Below are 19,238 nucleotides of genomic sequence, written 5' to 3'. Positions count from 1 at the left end.
TTTATTTGGGAATTTTCTTGTTTCTTGAGATAGGCCTGGATTGCAATGTATTTTCCTCTTAGGACTGCCTTCGCTGCATCCCAGAGGGTTTGGATTGTTGTATTTTCATTTTCATTTGTTTCCATATATTTTTTAATTTCTTCTCTAATTGTCTGGTTGACCTATTCATTCTTGAGTAGGGTGTTTTTTAACCTCCATGCTTTTGGAGGTTTTCCAGACTTTTTCCTGTGGTTGATTTCAAGCTTCATAGCATTGTGGTCTGAAAGTAGGCATGGTATGCTCTCAATTCTTGTATACTTATGAAGGGTACAGTCTTTAATTTAAAGTCTAGTTTGTCTGATATAAGTACGGCTACCCCAGCTTTCTTTTGAGTTCCAGTAGCATGATAGATAATTCTCCATCTCCTCACTTTCAGTCTGAAGGTGTCCTCAGGTCTAAAATGAGTCTCTTGTAGATAGCAAATACATGGGTCTTGTTTTGTTTTGTTTTGTTTTGTTTTCCATTCTGATACCCTATGTCTTTGGTTGGAGCATTTAGTTCATTTACATTCAGTGTGATTATAAAAAGATATGGGTTTAGAGTCACTGTGATGTCTGTAGGTTTCATGCTTGTAGTGATGTCTCTGGTACTTTGTTTCACAGGATCCCCCTTAGGATCTCTTGTAGGGCTGGTTTGGTGGTGATGATTTCCTTCAGTGTTTGTTTGTTTGGGAATAACTTTATCTCCTTCTATTCTAAATGACAGACTTGCTGGATAGAGGATTCTCGGCTGCATATTTTCTGTTCACCACATTGATGATTTCTTGCCATTCCTTTCTGGCCTGTCAAGTTTCAGTAGATAGATCCGTCACGAGTCTTATCGGTCTCCCTTTATATGTTAGAGCATGTTTATCCCTAGCTGCTTTCAGAATCCTCTCTTTATCCTTGTATTTTGCCAGTTTCACTATGATGTCATGCAGAGGATCGATTTAAGTTAGGTCTGAAGGCAGTTCTCTGTGCCTCTTGGATTTCAATGCATTTTTCCTTCCCCAGATCTGGGAAGTTTTCAGCTATGTTTTCTTCAAGTACACCTTCAGCACTTTTCCCTCTCTTCCTCCTCTGCAATCCCAATTATGCGCATATTATTGCATTTCTTCATATCACTTAGTTCTCTAATTCTCCCTCATACTCCTGGACTTTTTTTTTATCTTTTTCTCAGCTTCCTCTTTTTCCATAATTTTCTCTTCTAATTCACCTATTCTCTCCTCTGCCTCTTCAATCTGAGCTGTCGTCGCCTCCATTTTAATCTGCACCTCATTTATAGCATTTTTTAGCTCCTCCTGTTTCTTAGTCCCTTGATCTCTGTAGCGATAGATTCTCTGCTGTCCTCTATACTTTTTTCAAGCCCAACGATTAATTTTATGGCTTTTATTTTATTTATTTTTCAACGTTTATTTAATTTTTGAGACAGGGAGAGACAGCATGAACGGGGGAGGGTCAGAGAGAGAGGGAGACACAGAATCCGAAACAGGCTCCAGGCTCTGAGCTGTCAGCACAGAGCCCACGCAGGGCTCAAACTCACGGACCCCGAGATCATGCCCTGAGCTGAAGTTGGATGCTTAACCGACTGAGCTATGCAGGCACCCCTAGTTTTTAAATTCATTTTCTGCTATATTGCTTAACTCTTTTTTGATCAGTTTGTTAGCTGTCACTACTTCCTGGCATTTCTTTTGAGGAGAATTCTTCTGTTTTGTCATTTTGGATAGTCCCTGGAGTGGCACAGAACTGCAGGGCTCTTCCCCTGTGCTGTCTGGAGCAACTTCTGTTGGTGGCCAGGGTCACAGTCAGATCTGATGTCTGCCCCCAGCCCACCGCTGTGGCCACAGTCAGACTGGTGTGTACCTTATCTTCCCCTCTCCCAGGGGCAGGACTCACTGTGGAGTGGTGTGGCCCCTGTCTGGACTACTTCCACACTGCCAGGCTTGTGGTGCTTCCTCTGTGGGATCTAGCGTATTACCCAGGGTAGATCCGCACGGTGCACAGGGGCAGGAGGGGCAGGCTCAGCTCACTTTGCCTTTGGTGCTCCAAAGTCCACTGCAGGAGGGGCCCTGCAGCACTGGGAGGGAGGCAGACCCTTTGGAGGGATGGTTGCATAGAAGCACAGTGTCGGTGTTTGTGCAGTTCAAGCAGTTTCCGTGATGGGAACTGGTTCCCTTTGGAATTTCAGCGGGTGGATGGGCGAGGGAGTTGGCGCTGGCCAGCACCTTTGTTCCCTGGTGAGCTGAACTCTGTCCTCCAGAGTTCAACAACTCTTCCTCCCATTATCTTCTAGCCCTTCTGCTCTTCAAGCAGAGCTGTTGACTTCTAATGTTCCAGATGTTATGTCCCGCTTGGCTGTCAGAACACACTTGGTACGGCCCCTCTGCATTTGCAAGTGAGACTGGGGGCTCTGCGTTGCAAGGCAGGCTACCCCTCCACTGCCCCAGCTCCCTCCCACCAGTCCATGTAGTGCGCACCGCCTCTCCGCCCTTCCTACCCTCTTCTGTGGGCCACTTGTCTACGCTTGGCTCCATAGAGTCCATTCTGCTAGTCTTCTGGTGGTTTTCTGGGTTATTCAGGCAGACGGGTTATTCCACCCAGATGTGGGTGGAATCTAAGTGATCAGCAGGACGTGGTGAGCCCAGCATCTCCTACACTGCCATATTCCCCTCCTTCTGTCCTCCTCTGTATTTCTGAGTTTGTGTGTGGTGTATTTGCAAGTCACAAAAACCTTTCTCCACAAATAGATGTATAATCTGTATGTCACTGAAAACATTTTTTTTTTTTCAACGTTTATTTATTTTTGGGACAGAGAGAGACAGAGCATGAACGGGGGAGCGGCAGAGAGAGAGGGAGACACAGAATCGGAAACAGGCTCCAGGCTCTGAGCCATCAGCCCAGAGCCCGACGCGGGGCTCGAACCCACGGACCATGAGATCGTGACCTGGCTAAGTCGGACGCTTAACCGACTGCGCCACCCAGGCGCCCCTGAAAACATTTCTTAGTTTCAGGGAGAGTAAACATTTTTTATTCTATCACTTTTATTCTTTTGTATTCAATTGGTAATTTTTGTATTTTATGTGGAATCTTCACTTTTATCTTTATGTTACTCAGTTTCATGGTTTTAATATATTTGCATTACCATCACCACTTTGAAACTTTCAGTAAACTTACTTTTAGGATTGTCTCTGTATAATGGTTGGTGTGTTCCTCGTAGATGAATTTAAAGTCGGATAATCTGGATAAAGACACATATTATACTATTATTGCAATTTTGCCAGATATTCTATTGGAAGATGAAAAACAACACTATTGTTCTCATAGATTACTGGGATAGATGGGTGAATTCATGCAAAACTGTTAGAATGGTCTGTACTGTGTAGTAAGTGTTTAAGGAGAATGGTTGTTTCTGTTCATGATATGAGGCTTAGTAATTTCCTCATTATTCTTCAGGTTCAAAGTCCTCCATGATTTCTTCTTGTGTTTTTTTTTTTTCTTGGAATATAGAAGTGTGGTTCTTGAAGTGAAGATGTTGGCATGAGTTTCAGGTTTGTGAGAAATGTAGAAACTCAGACCCCACATAAAATTCGAAATCAGAATGTGAGTTTTAAGAAGATGCTCTGTTCGTTTTCATACGTCACACTGACAATGTCACATTGACATTGAAGTGCACGCGTAGCTCACCATCACTTTTTTATTATTCTGTGTCTGTTTTCTTCTGCAGTACATTATTTTGACAACTGATTTTGTCGTATGTTGTAAATTAGGAAGTTTGGTGCCACCAGAATACTCTTTATGTTTCAAGATTATTGTGGGTATATATTATCCTGCCATACCCATGCAAATGTTCCATTTGGTTGTGATCTTCTGCCAAAAATGTCATTGGGAATTTGATGAAGGTCGCATGAAATCAGTAGATCACTTTGAGTATAGTGACAGTTGGATAATTTGAAGTATTCCAATGTAAGAACATGGATGTGTTTTCACTTACTTCTTTCAATTCCTTCACAATATTTTATAGTTTTCTCTGCACCAGTTTTGACCTGTAGCATTATGTTGAGTCTTAAGTTGTTTATTCTTTGTGATGCTACTGTAACTGTAATTATATTTTGTGGGGGACTGTTCTTTGTTGTGTATAAACCATGAATTCTTATTTGTTGGGTTTGTGATCTCCAATTTTGTAAAATTTGCTTGAGTTTTAGCAGGTTTTTCGAAATGAGGATTCTTTAGGGGCACTTGGGTGGCTCAGTTGGTGGAGTGTCTGACTGTTGATTTTGGCTCAGGTCATGATCCCAGGGTCATGGGATCAAGCCCTGCCTCAGGCTCCACACCTAACATGCAGCTTGCTTGAGAGTCTCTGCCTCCCTGTGCCCCTAACCTACTTGCACTCATACTCTGTCTCAAAAGATAATAATTTAAAATTTAAAAAAAATAGGGATTCTTCAGAGAGGAAGATAGTATCTTGACAGACTAGGAGTACCCTACCCTCATCACATCCCAGAAACACATCCAGCTAACCACCAAACCGTCCTACATATCCCAAAAAGCAACCTTAAGACTGACAGAGGAATTACCCAGCTAATGAGAGAGAAGAGGCACATCGAAGATTGTAGGAAGTATAGAGATTTGGCTGGGGGAGCAACAGATTATAGTGCTGCTGAAAGTAGGGAACTGTGGTTGTGGAGAAGGATGAGAGAGAGTGGAGCCCAAAGAAGAATACAGAAGGAGAACATTTCCCTAATGTCATGGTCTTGGAAAAGGAGAAGGCCTGCATTTTGTGCTTTCTTACAAACAGTGTGGCTTCAAGCCTTGAGTTTTGACACCAGCAGGCTTAGCTTGGAAAGATCCAGGAGGGTACTGCACTGTCCTGGACAGATGGTAGGTTCACAACCTGGGGGTAGACAGCATGGAAACAGCGATGTGAAGAGCATTTGGGGCACAGATGAGTGAGATTATTTGATATTCTAGGGACCCTTCAATGAGGTGCATCATGGGGAACAAAGGAACTGACGGGTTCCATTTCCTTCCCATGTTCCTCAGGATGAACATAGAGCACCCTGAGAGAAAGGGCTCAGCGGGGACACTGGCTGCCTGCCTTGCTTACAACAAGCCCCAAGCCCCTATGCTCTGGTGGAACTGCCCTTCTCAGTCAAGCCTGACTCAATCCCAGCAAGGTTGGCCCCTACCTCAGGGGACCTGCATAATCTGCTGCCCACACCACATGTGATCACACAGTTCTGCATGGCCTCAGTTCTGGTGGAGTTGATGTCCGGTCTCATCTCACAAGCAGAGCACAGCATAACCAGTCAAAACTCGCCCCATTGAGGACAGGGTCCAAACACTGGCAGGAGAGCTTCTGCACACCACTGGCATCAAAGATAGAGCAGGAGACATAACTGGCTATTTTAACATACAGAGGGTGGTGGAGATGTAGACAAAATGCCAAGATGGAAGAATTTATCCAAAATGAAACAACAAGATATGGCTGTGGCCAGAGATTTCAGTGAAACACTGTATCAGTAACATTCCAAATGGAAAATGGAAGGCAACTATCATAAGGATACTCACTGAGCTTGTGAAAAGAAGATAGCAGTGAGGCTCTTACTACAAAGAGGCTTAGCAAAGGAAGAGTGACGTAAAATGGAATAAATGAGATAAGAAATGCACTTGACTCAATGAACAGCATGTTGGAAGAATGAGAGCAGCAAATTGGTGGCCTTAAAGACAAAATAATAGAAAATAGTGAAACTTAAGGAAGAGAGAGACAGAGAGACAGAGTAGAACTATGCAACATGAAATAGCCTTAGGAAATCAGGGACTCCCTCAAAAGTGGTAAGATTTATATTACAGGGGTCACAGAACAAGATGAGAAAGTGGGTCAGAAAAGTTACTTCAGGGAATAATAGAAGAAAGCATTCCTAATCAGGATTAGGGAGGCACAGACCTGCGGATTCAGGAGGCACAGAACTCCATTGAAATCACAAAAAGGAGGCCTACACCAAGACATCTTGGAATCCAATTAGCAAACTATGGTGATAATGACAAAATCTTAAAAGCAGCAACACAGAGGAAGTATTTCACCCATCCTGAAAAGCATAAGGCCAGCTCAAGATTTCTCAACAGAAACATGGCAACCCTGAGGGAGGGACATGATAGATTCAAAATGCTGAGGGGCGCCTGGGTGGCGCAGTCGGTTAAGCGTCTGACTTCAGCCAGGTCACGATCTCGCGGTCCGTGAGTTCGAGCCCCGAGTCAGGCTCTGGGCTGATGGCTCGGAGCCTGGAGCCTGTTTCCGATTCTGTGTCTCCCTCTCTCTCTGCCCCTCCCCCGTTCATGCTCTGTCTCTCTCTGTCCCCAAAAAAATAAATAAACGTTGAAAAAAAAATCAAAATGCTGAATGGGGAAAATAGGCAGCCAAGAACAGTCTATCCAGGAAGACTATCATTCAGACTAGAGGAGAGAGAGAGATTTCCAGTCAAACAGAAACTAAAGGAGTTTGTGACCACTGGAACAGCCCTCCAAGACATGTTTAAGGATAGTCTTTGACTTCAGAGGAGAGACCAAAAGTGAGAAAGACAAGAAAGTATCAGAAAAAAAATCTCCAGAACCAATGCCAAAAGTAATAATAAAATGGCAGCAAATAGGTATCTAGTCAATGATTCCTTTGAAGGGAAATGTATATGCACTCCAATCAAAACACATAGGGTGTCTGAGTGGATTAAAAAAAACCCCAAACCGATTTGGATTAATTAACCCAAACCTACAAAAGACTCAATTTAGACCTGAAGTTGTCTGCCAGTTGAAAGTGAGGGGCTAGAGAAACGTTATCATGCAAATGGATGTCAAAAGAAGGCCAGTGTAGCAATATTTATATTCGACAAACTCGCCTTTTTTTGTTCTTGTATTGTGGTTATCTCCTCTTGGGTATCAGGGTAATGCCAGCCACCTAGAATGATTTTCAATGGGTTCCCTGTATTCTATTATTTGTAGAATTTTGATGAATTTTATCAGCAATTGCTTTTTTAAAAAATATAATGTTCTCCATTACCTTTTTAATAACTATTTATTTTGAGAGGAGAGATAAGAAGGAAGAGGTAAGGAGAGATAGAGATAGAGAGCATCCCAAGAAGGATGCCCACTGTCAGTGCAGAGCCCAGTGTGGGGCTGGAACTCACAAAGTGAGATTATGACCAGAGCCAAAACCTACAGTTGGATGCTAAACCAACTGAGACACCGGGGCATCCAAGGAATTACTTGTTTAAAAGTTTGGTCCATTGACCAGTGAAGGCATGTGGTCTTGGTCTTTTCCAAATTGTCTAATATGTTAGTGTATGTTTGCTTTAGGAATCGTTTATCACACTATATGTTTCTGTGTGTAACTGTTGCCTCGTTTTCTTTTCCATTTGTCTTTTTCGTTGGTGAGGTTTTTTTTTCACTGTAAATATATTTAAAGTATTGTCAAGTTTGTTGTATTGGAGAAACGGAATTACTTTCAATGTTATGTTTATTTGGGTCTTCATTTTACTTCTTTCTTATTTTTCTTTAGCATTTCCTTTTACAGAATTTTAGCTAAATTTCTTCATTCTTGTGTTGATTGAGGTGTAATAAAAGAAAAAGGTGAAATACAATAATTAATCATTTATAGCATAAAAATTGAAAGTGGAGGGTCTAGTAGAAAAATTAGGAAAAAATGAATAATAATGATTACCAAAAAAAAAAGTTTCCTTGGATTTTGTATAGATAATGTCATCCTCTAACAGCAATAATTTTGCTTTTTCTCTTCCAATTTGTTTCCATTTTAGAATTGTTTTAAGTTTATTTATTTTGAGAGAGTGGGAGTTGGGAGAAGCAGAGAGAAAGGGAGAGAGAGAGAGACAGAGTGAACCCCAACAGGCTCTGTGCTGTCAGCATGGAGCCTGATGTGGGGCTCAAACTCACATAGTGCCAGGTTGAAAACCAAGAGTCAGACAATTAAGTGAGCCAACCAAGTGCCCCCAATTTGGTTTCCTTTTATGTATTTTTTTCCTAATTGTTCTGAATAGTGCCAGTACTGTGTGAAATGGACATGGGAAAGTTGCTTCAGTATCCTATTTGTGATCCTATAGGAGGAGCTTTTGGCCTTCTCATCGATTATGTTGGATTTCAGCTTTTCACACATACATGATCTTTATTAGGATGAAGTAATTTCCTTGGATTCTTCCTTATTGAGTATCTTTAATCATGAAATGGTGTCCAATATGCTCACTTCCTGTCCTGTATCAATTAAGATAATCCTCTCTTTGTGATCTTTAGTCTGTAATGTGCAGTCCCAACTCGATAGTTTTCCATATGGTGAAACATTCTTGAATTTCAGGAAAAAATCCCAGTTGATTATGTCATAAAATGGTAAAATGTGCTTTTGATTCAGTTTGTTTTTCATTTGTTTATTTGTATTGAGAGGGAGAGGAAGGAAGAGGACAATGGGAGGGGCAGAGAGTGAGGAGGAAAGAGGATCCCAAGCAGGTTTTTCAGTTTGTAATGAGCTGGACATGGGGCCTGATCTCACGACTGAAGTCATGACCTGAGCTGAAGTCAAGGGTCAGGTGCTTCACCAACTTAGGCTCCCAGGCTCCCCTATTTGCTTAGTTTTATGGTGGACGTTGCATGAATATTCCCCACAGATGGTAATTCGTAGTCTTCTATACTTGTAGCATCTTCCTTCAGCTTTGATAACCTGTTAAGGCTGGTATGATCAAGGGTTTTCATAATCTCCCTTCTCTTCACTCCCTAGAAATGTCTGGGGAGATTTCAAGTACTTTCTTATGTGTGTCTATGAATTATTCTGTGAATTCATCTGGCATAAGAGTTTTCCTTGCTGGGAGTTTGGTTTTTTTTTTTTAATTAGAAAACATTTTTAATGTTTTTATTTATTTTTGAGACAGGGAGAGACAGAAAGAGACAGAGCATGAGCAGGGGAGGGGAGGAGAGAGAGGGAGGCACAGAATCCGAAGCAGGCTCAAGGCTCTGACCTGTCAGCACAGAGCCCATGAGGGGCTCGAACTCAAGCACTGTGAGATCATGGCCTGAGCTGAAGTCTGATGCTTACCCAACTGAGCCACCCAGGCGTCCCATTGGGACTTTATTTATTACAGTGTTAATGTACTTAGTAGTTGTAGATCTGTTGACTTTTTTCTTTTTCTTTTTTCTTTTTTTTTTTTTTTTTTGAGTGTGGGAGTCAGTGAGTCGGAGAGAAAGCAGAGGGAGAGAGAGAGAGAATCTTAAACAGACTTCATGCTTAGGGTAGAGCCTGATACGGGTGTCCATCACATGACCCTAAGATCATGACCTGAGCCAAAATCAAGTGTTGGATGCTCAACCGACTAAGCCACCCAGGTTCCTCTTTCATTATAATCTTTTCTCCATGATGATGTCAAGTAGGTTATACCTTATTTGAAATAGGTACTTTTCTTTTTTTGGATACCTATTTGTTAGCATGTAATTATCCTTTTTCCCAATTATGATTACTTTTATTTCTATGATATCACATGTACTGTGTCTTGTGTTACTTCTTCACTTCTGAATTTAGGTGAACTTCAATTTTTCATCCTTCCTTGATGGTGTTATAGGTGTGTAAAATTTTTGGTTTACTTCTGAATACAAACTCGTCCTGTTGTTTTATTCCTACTTTTGCTGTATCGTATTTTCATAATTTTAAATTAACTGTGCTTCCTTCTAAATTTTGGCTCATAGGGTAATTTCCTGATTCTTTGTGACACAGGAATATGATTTGTGCTACACCATTACAGAATTACAGAATGATCTATTAGGCTATGTCTTCACGTTGTGTGTAAGTTTCTGTGTCCAGGAAGAATGAAATCCCGATGAATCCTTCTCAACCAACTTCCTGACATTCTCAGACTGATTTGAAGGTTGTGTATTAGAAGTTGTCAGTACTTTCATGTGAGGGTAGTAATTGGAATGATGTTCCCTTTTTTTGTTATTTGCTATCTTTCAGCTATATCTTCACATGGCAGCCAGAGCTTCCTGCCAAAGCCATGCATAGAAGCCTCTTCCCAAAATGTGTCACTGGGTACATGGAAACATCATGCCCTTGAGAATTTACACTTAATGATAAAATGGGACAGTGGTAGAAAGAATGAAGCACATCAGAAGTTTCATGAAGGACGTAGTCCAAATGAGACTGCCCATAGTAAGAACCTCATGGCCCCAAGTGGTGAAGGACATAAAACATCTTGGAAAACCCCCCTTTTTACATCCACTATTTGTGCAAAGCAGTGTGCATCTGTAAGCAGAAGTTCCAATCAAACATGCAAACATACATATTTGTGCAAAGAAAATTTGGAACATTTGGAAAGTTACCTCATCCACACTGAAAACAATGCTGTGAACCATTGTGAAAGTGGGATTGGATTGACCTTTCAGTCAAATAGTTCTAAAACTCAGAGATTCAAAAATGAAGATAAAAGGCCTAGGACGTCTCAATTTGGGAGGTGCTTCACAGAGGAGGTGACCCTGCAACATTTCCAGAGCATTTTCAATGGAGCTACACTGGCTCAATACAGTGAATCTGAGACACAGTCTAACCAGGGCTCTCATGTTAGCAAACGTCTGAGGACTCTGCAAGAAAACCATTTTGAATCTAATAAAGGTGAGGAAGTGTTTTATCCAAACTCCAAATATACCAATAGTAAGAGTACACAGAGGGGAGAAATTACTTCTAAACATGATGAATGTGGGAAAGCTCTGAAGCAGTCCTCCAGTATTGCTGATCATCAGAGGCTTCATGGGGGTGGAAACCCATACACATATAATGAATCTGGGAACATGTTTAATCAATCATTAAGCCTAAATATGTATAAGACAAGTGATACTGGAGGGAAAAGGTACATTGGCAAGGAATGTGGCAAAACCTTTGACAGGCACTCGACACTATCTCAACATCAGCAAATGCATACTGCAAAGAAAATTGACAAATGTGAAGAAGGTGGTCAAACCTTTAATGATGGGTCATCACTCCATTCAGACAGGCGAATCCGTACTGCACAGAAACCTTACAAATGTCAACAATGTGGCAAGGCCTTTAGCCAGCAATCATTTCTTACTCAGCATTATAGAATCCACACTGGAGAGAAACCTCACGAATGTCAAGTATGTGGCAAGGCCTTTAAATGGCACTCATACCTTATTAAACATCACAGAATACATACTGGAGAGAAACCTTACAATGTCAAGAATGTGGCAAGGCCTTTAACCAGCAATCATCCCTTAATCAGCATCACAGAATGCATACTGGAGAGAAACCTTACAAATGTCAAGAATGTGGCAAGGCCTTTAGCCACCCATCATCCCTTACTAAGCATCACAGAAGGCATACTGGAGAGAAACCTTACAAATGTCAAGAATGTGGCAAGGTCTTTGCCCAGCAATCATCCCTTAGTCGACATCACAGAATTCATACTGGAGAGAAACCTCACAACTGTCAAGAATGTGGCAAGGCCTTTAGCTACCAATCATCCCTTACTCAGCATCACAGAATCCATACTGGTGAGAAACCTTACCAATGTCAAGAATGTGGAAAAGCCTTTAACTCTTCCTCACGACTTACTGAACATCACAGAATTCATACTGGAGAGAAACCCCACAAATGTAAAGAATGTGGCAAGGCCTTTAAAGCATACTCACAGCTTACTCAACATCACCTAATTCATACCGGAGAGAAACCTTACAAATGTAAAGAATGTGGTAAGGCCTTTAGCAGATACTCAACCCTTTTTCAACATCACAGAATTCATACCGGACAGAAACCTTACCAATGTAACAAATGCAGCAAATCCTTTAATTTACCCTCAAGGCTTACTCAGCATCACAGAATCCATACTGGAGAGAAACCTTACCAATGTCAAGAATGTGGTAGAGCCTTTATGCGGCAATCATCCCTTACTCGGCATCACAGAATGCATACAGGAAAGAAACCTTACAAATGTCAAGAATGTGGAAAGGTCTTTAGCCAGCAAACAACACTTACTCAGCATCATGTAATTCATACTGGAGAGAAACCTTACAAATGTCAAGTATGTGGCAAGGACTTTAGCCAGCAAGCATCCCTTAGTCAGCATCAGAGAATTCATAGTGGAGATAAACCTCACAAATGTCAACAATGTGGGAAGGCCTTTAGGTTGAAGTCAAACTTCAATGACCATCACAGAATTCATACTGGAGAGAAACCTTTCCAATGTCAACACTGTGGCAGAGCCTTTAGGATTAAGTCAAACCTTAATGGCTATCACAAAATTCATACTGGAGAGAAACCTTACCAATGTAAGACATGTGGCAAGGGCTTTACCAAATGCTCAGAACTTCATCAGCATCACAGAATTCATACTTGAGCCAACCTTACCAATGTAACGTGTGCAAAAGGCTTTAACCACCAATCATCCTTTATTCAAGATTATAGAAATCATCTTGGAGCAAATGTTACAGAGTTTAAGATTGTGAGGGAATTTTTTTCCCCACTTTTTAAAAAGTTTTTCTTCGATAGAATGAGTGGGAGGGTGCAGAGGCAGACACACACACAGAATGAAAAGCAGGTTCCAGGCTCCGAGGTCTCTGCACAGACATCTCAGAGCCTGATGCAGGGCTCGGACCCATAAACTGCTATATCACGACATGAGGTGAAGTTGGATGCTTCATTGACTGAGCCACCCAGGCACCCCAACACTGTGAGAGAACTTTTAAGGAGGGCTCAACGCTACTCCACATCACAGAATCCACATTGAGGATTAACAATACCCAAATAAACAATATGGCAAGACTTTAGCCAATGCTGATCCCTGATTTCTTGTCAGAGAATGTGTTATACAGATGATTTTACACAAAGAATCTGGGAAGCCCTTTAATAGTGCTCCAGCCTCATTCTTTTCACCACTCATGCTGTTGACTTCCACAGGATCATCGGCCCATATTTGGGAGCCCCATCTGAATGGGAGAAATACCACTTTTAGATGGCTGTTTCCCTGTCCTGTAATGTCTAGTATATTTTAAAGAGTATCTTTTTCACATTTTACAAAGCAAGACTGCTCTCCCCTTGCTTTTTTAACTTTCCAAGTTATTTAGGCCTCGTATCCATTCTCTGTTTTTTTTGCATTTATTATTTGGTGCAAAAAGGTTTGTTTTATTATAACACAAAGAGAGGACCTGTGGGCACCAAGATCCACAGTGGGGTTGTGAAGAGTGACTATGCAGCCAGGGGAGGGAAAGGCAAAAGGGAGGTCTCCAGAAGGATTCCCATATGCTTAAGAGGACTCCTAAGATACTGGGAGCCTTGTATTTTTCATTTTCTTCATCCTGCGCTACAGACAGTTACTAAATGGGGAACTAAAGGGGAACGGTTCTCCTTGACTGAAATCCCACCACCAGACCCCATCAGCAACTGGAATCTTGGACTCAACACCTTTCCCTTTGGATAGGTCCTAACGGGAATATTTGGAATACTCGTAGGACTTTAATTAGAAGTAACAAGTGTTGACGTCCTAGTGAAAGCCTGGTTGGATAATGTAGAGAGGACTCCTGCTTATAGGGGAGTGAGTTCTAAAGACCCAATCTTGAGTATTGTTCCTGAGAAGGTTTTAAAGCTTTGGTGAAAACATAAGGCAGAAACACCAAACACAGAGAAATCAACATTTGCAATTTCTAAATGCATGGAATTTTAGGGGGAAAAGATGACACGGCCTTTGACCTGGAACACCAAGTTTACCTGAGATCTGGCCATTTCTTCTTCTTTCCGCTTGTCCTCTAGATTTCTTTCTCAGAAGGTATTTGTGGACAAATCACATCTGCATCAGGAGAAAATGCCCTTAAAGGCACCAACAGAATGTCTTCAGCAGAAAAGTACTCACTGGCAGGCGGGACTGTGAAATGCAGAAGGACAAAACTTCCTAGTTTTTTGTGTCAGGAGCTTTTCAGAAATGGAGACTACGTACTTGGAGCCCAATCTCTGAGTTTTCCTTGTATACTTTCAGTGGCTTCCACTCCCACAGACACCCACAAATTCTGCTACAGCATAGGAACAGTGTGCTGGGTGGACCTAATCCTCCCACACTTTGTAGAGGAGACCCTGTTACCTCTCCTTGAGCAAAAGCCTACACTGAAATCCCATAAATTAATGGGAAGCCTTGCCAACTGACTCTGGCCTCAAGTAGAATCACCTGGAGCACTTAGTTAAGTCAACACTGTTGTTTCACACCACAACAATTCACAGAATCTGAGGAAGGGGGCACCAGCAAGGGTCAGTTTTGAAACTGCACACAGGATCCCATTGGGAACCATTTGGGGAAGAAATGAAGGCTATGGTTATCATTCAGATTCAAACCCATTTCTTCTTCTCTGATCAGAGTTTCCTGGACATTGGAAAAAAGGGTTACAAATTTAAGAGCCAAACACACTTTTAGCTCTTTAGCTAAACTTTTCCATGTTTTCCTAATTCCCAATGACAAGGCTCCAAGGAACCACAGGTGTCTTTCTAGTCCTCCCTTTCAATTGGCTTGGAGAAACTACTCTGTGCCCTGGGAATAAACCTCTCTTTGTCCTTATTGACACCTGAGCTACACTCTTAGTGCTCACACCCTGTGCTACCAGCAGCCCTTGCCTCAGAGAACTAAATCAGTTTTAAAAAACCAGGGTCTCCTTAAATAGCAATGGGCCCCAGTCTATGAACTTATTCCTTTGTATCTAGGCCTTTTGAGCATTACACACCCATTTCTCCTTAGTTCACTTGCCCCAATTCATTTACTGGACTGAGATTTCTTTGGAAAATGTCATGCCAGAATTTCTTTTTCCCAAAAAGGGGGGAAATCTAGAATTTGACAGTAGTAACACATTTGGAAACAAAGGGAGATAAATGACATTTCAATGTGTTTTCTATGCTCTGTCTCTGATGGCACTTGAGGTGAAGTTAGTGGAACTGATCATTTAGTCCTATTGGATGAGCTACCAACCTTCTTGTGAGGAAAATGTTCAGTGGATATTGGCACAGTCCACAGGGCATCACTCACTGAGTTTCAAATAGATCCCTCAAAATCTATGCCTGGAATTATTACCCTATAAATAAAGAAACAGAACAGGGTATCAAGCACATTATAGTGGATTACAAGGCTCAGGCCCTAGATCAATGGTCATGTCGAAGCCATCTTGAGCCTCAGTTGCTGCAAAGGCCAGGACTTCGGACCATGGCAGCCTGGCAGAGGGGGACGGGGATCAGAGAGCAGGGGTGGATGAGGTCCTGGAGGCAAGAGGTTCCTGGGAAGGAGAGTCCTGGCAAGGGAAGTTTATATCAGGAGGGGAGTTGTTCCGGTCCCTGTAACACCCCTATTGTACCTGTGAGAAAACCCAAAGGCTGAGGATGGAAGTTTGATTAGGACCCCTGAGCCAAAAATAACATTGTTATCTATCTGTATCCTGTTGTTCTCAACATTCATGCACTAGTGACATCCATTCCCCCTGAAAACCAATTTTCCCCTGGAATTGACCCATGCAATCCTTTTTAAAATAGTCCAGTTGATAAGGATAGCCTGTATCCTTTCACCTTCACTTGGGAGGAAAGGGAATACACCTGGTCAGTAATCCTCAGGGTTCCACAGAGAATCCATCCTGTATGTGACAACCTTAAAGGCTATATTGCATGATAATAAGTTTTCTGCAGTCTCTCCTTTGTTGTGGTATGTACATAATTTTGTTCTCTGCTCCCCTTCTCAAGGTTCTTTGCATGACACTAGCATACACCTGTGAAAACTTGTGGCTTTAAAGAGACATAAATTGCCTGAAGAAAAATTGCAGCTTGTTCTAAGCCAGCTTAGACATTTAAGGCACCTGCTGTCTGAACAAAGACTAGAATTCAAGACATCCTGAAAATCAAAAACCTATGTACCAGTTCTGAGGCTTTCTTGGACTGTTTGGATCTTACCAAATTTGGAGTCCAAACTTCTCTTTTATAGCTCAAAGTGTATAAGCTTTACTAAAAAAGGACAAACTTCACTCTATTATTTAAAAAGAGTGGGATGGCATAGTGTTTGAGACTTTAATGAAGACTCTAAATCCATAAAGAACTTATCAAACTCAACACCCAAAAAACCAAACAACCCAGTTAAGAAATGGACAGAAGACATGAATAGACAGTTTTTGAAAGAAGACAGCCAGATGGCTAACAGACACATGAAAAATATGCTCAACATCACTCATCTTCACGTAAATACAAATCAAAGCAATAATGACATACCACCTCACACCTGTCAGAATGGGTAAAATTAACAGAAGAATCAACAGGTTATGGTGAGGATGAAGAGAAGGGGAACCCTCTTCCACTGCTGGTGGGAATGCAAAGTGGTGCAGCCACTCTGGAAAGCAATATGAGGTCCTCAAAAAAACTAAAAATACAATTATGGGCAACTGGGTGCCTTAGTTGGTTAAATCTGACTCTTGATTTTGGCTCAGGTTGTGATCTCATGATTATGGAATTGAGCCCCACATGGGGCTCCACACCAAGCATGAGGCCTGCTTGAGATTCTCTGTCTCCCTTGCTTGCTGCCTGTCCCCCCCCCCTCCCAAATAAATAAACATTTTAAAACAAGAACAACTAGGTCACCTGGGTGGCTTAGTTGTTTAAGCGTCCACCTTCAGCTCAGGACATGATCTCGCAGTCTGTGAGTTTGAGCCCCACATCAGGCTCTGTGCTGACAGCTCAGAGCCTGGAATCTGCTTCAGATTCTGTGTCTCCCTCTCTCTGACCCTCCGCCGTTCATGTTCTGTCTCTCTCTGTCTCAAAAATAAATAAATGTTTAAAAAAACTTGAAAACAAGAACAACTTAGTTTCAATCCATCATGACCAATAAAGATACTTGTATTATTTTAATCTTCCTAAATTTCTTAAGACTTGTTTTGTAGACTGGCATGTCATCTATCTCGATGTATCTCAGAAATTTTGTTTTTAGGACTCGTTGTGGTTCTCATTCTGTGCACACACAAGCCAAGGGATCAACACATTAATAGGAAAACTATCTCAAGTAGATTGTCTCTTGAGATAACAGCTACCCCGTGCATCCTTTCCTAGGGAGAATCTTAGTAACTTTTTATGCCCCCTCTTCCATCATTGCAATTTTTCTCTTTTTCACCAGACCACCTGGCAGCAAGTGAACACCTGGGCTTAATGAATGCACTTTTCCCAACTGCCAGCCCATATTGTCTTGAGTGACTATCACTGTGTATACAGGTTCTTCTCTGTATCCTGGAAGAGTTACAAAACTTCCTCATCTCATGAGAAAAATGTAGTCTGGTGTTTTTCATGTCAGTCATTTATATATTCATGCCTTATAGAGTATTATGCAGAATTACAAGTCAGTGTCATTGTAGGTATAATTATCAATAAGGTAATCTATTCTAGTAACAAACAATAAATTATACCTATAGAATGAAACCTCTTATATTTATTGTATAAATGGCTGTACAGTTATATTGTTAATGGTCCCAGCAATAAAGCCAGAGTCTTATCAGTAATACAACCAGTTGTCCTGTAATAATGCAGAAATACTTGAAATGCTCTTTGTGATTATAATCTCTTTCAATATGAGAGATTATATTTGCCCAACACTTATCTGAGTATGGGGTGTGAAGACAGTTGCACAAAGATAGTTAACAAGCTAGAGGGTCCCTCAAGAAATGGGGGTGAGGGAAATTGTCTTTGAATTGTAATGCAACTGAGCAGAGATGAAGTTGTAGGGAAAGTTAGGTTTTAGAGAATGCAGGCATTAGAGACCAAGTGATGAACATTGTGCCTTGTATCCTAGGAGAAATGTTGAAGTCTTGATAGATGACAATACTCAAGGAAATCCATTAGCATGTTTAAGTGCTTTCAGTTATAATTGTAATATTGAACTGCTGGTACAGAAGAAAATGCAGGCAGATGTGTCAGCTGATATATAAAGAGAATGCTGGTAGGTAGCAAATAATGAATAGACTTCCTGTCTGAGATCAATTTAATGTATTAGGTGATGTGCTGTAGTTCACTTAGTCTGTGTTAAGCTTTGATGCCAATTCACTCTTTTGAAAAGAAATACGTTACAAAAATAGTCTTTGGCAGTCTCAATTTTTTTAAAAAAATGTTGCTTTATTTAGAGACAGAGAGTATGAGCAGGGGAGAGAGGCAGAGAGTGAGAGATAATCTGAAACACTGTTAGCACAGAGACTAAAATAGGTCTCAATTCCAAAACCATCCCTGGGATTATGACCTGAGCCAAAATCAAGAGTCAGAGGCTCAACTGATTGAGCAACCCAGGTGCCCCAAGAAAAGAATTTTATTCTTGGTAGTAGTACTGTTTTTGTTTACCTTGTTAAGAATAGGAGATAGTTGACCTCTAAACAACATGAGACTTGGGGCCATGGATCCCATGATGAAGTTGATAATTCATGTATCACTTCTGACACCCCCAAATTTAACTGTTAATAGACAACCATTAACTGGAAACCTTACCAATAACATAATCAATTACACAGTTTGTATCATATATATATCATGGTCATCATATATAGATATGATGGTCTCACAATATAAGTAAGCTAGAGAAGTATTAAAAAACATAAGGAAATTATATTTACAGTACTCTAATGTATTTATCAAAAAAAAATGTGTGTGCAGATAGACCCATGCATTCAAACCTATATCTTTCAAGGGTCAACTTTAGTTACTAGTAATATTGTCCCAGAAATCTGAGTGTTTATGTTAAATTGCTTTTTATTCTCTTACAAAATAGACACAGAATTGGCTTAGGTAGAATTGTACAAAGTTTTTGCTACATAAATTCGAAAGACAAAACTGGGAATATCCCATAGGCAGGGAGATAAAGAAACATCTCTTTGCCTCCCCAGCTTCATCCAGAACCCTCGCTTGTAAAGCTCTTCTAGGTCTGGCCCCCTCCTGGACTCTCCCTTCACTGAAGAGCGAACCAAACCTGATCTCTGAGGTTTGGTTTGCTACTCCTCCCACTTCTCAATGATAGGTGCTAACATTTTGCTGAAAATCCAATATGGAAGCAAAGTCTGTAGGTTTTGGTGACTTAATTTCTTTCTCATTAAATTCTGTGCCTTGAAAGGGGTTGGGACAGGCCCTGCCAGAAAGTCCCACTTTGGCATGTGGATTATTTGTAGCTGAAGGCAATGAAGACACTATGGGCTCAA

The 19,238-nt window shown here is 41.2% G+C and overlaps 1 protein-coding gene across 1 annotated transcript; it reads left to right on the top strand.

The window, feature by feature from the left end:
• The first annotated feature begins 10,916 nt into the window (after nucleotides 1-10,916).
• Nucleotides 10,917-12,868, top strand: LOC122493764 (zinc finger protein 420-like). Its single transcript, XM_043598356.1, has 2 exons — nucleotides 10,917-11,177; nucleotides 11,261-12,868. Exons 1-2 carry the CDS (start codon nucleotides 10,965-10,967, stop codon nucleotides 12,401-12,403), a joined length of 1,356 nt encoding a protein of 451 aa, XP_043454291.1. The 5' UTR covers nucleotides 10,917-10,964; the 3' UTR covers nucleotides 12,404-12,868.
• Nucleotides 12,869-19,238: the final 6,370 nt, after the last annotated feature.

The sequence above is a fragment of the Prionailurus bengalensis genome, chromosome E2 (assembly GCF_016509475.1).
Source record: "Prionailurus bengalensis isolate Pbe53 chromosome E2, Fcat_Pben_1.1_paternal_pri, whole genome shotgun sequence".
Lineage (NCBI taxonomy): Eukaryota > Metazoa > Chordata > Mammalia > Carnivora > Felidae > Prionailurus > Prionailurus bengalensis.
Note: the sequence above shows the minus strand (reverse complement) of the source record. Positions and strands in the feature narration are given on the sequence as shown.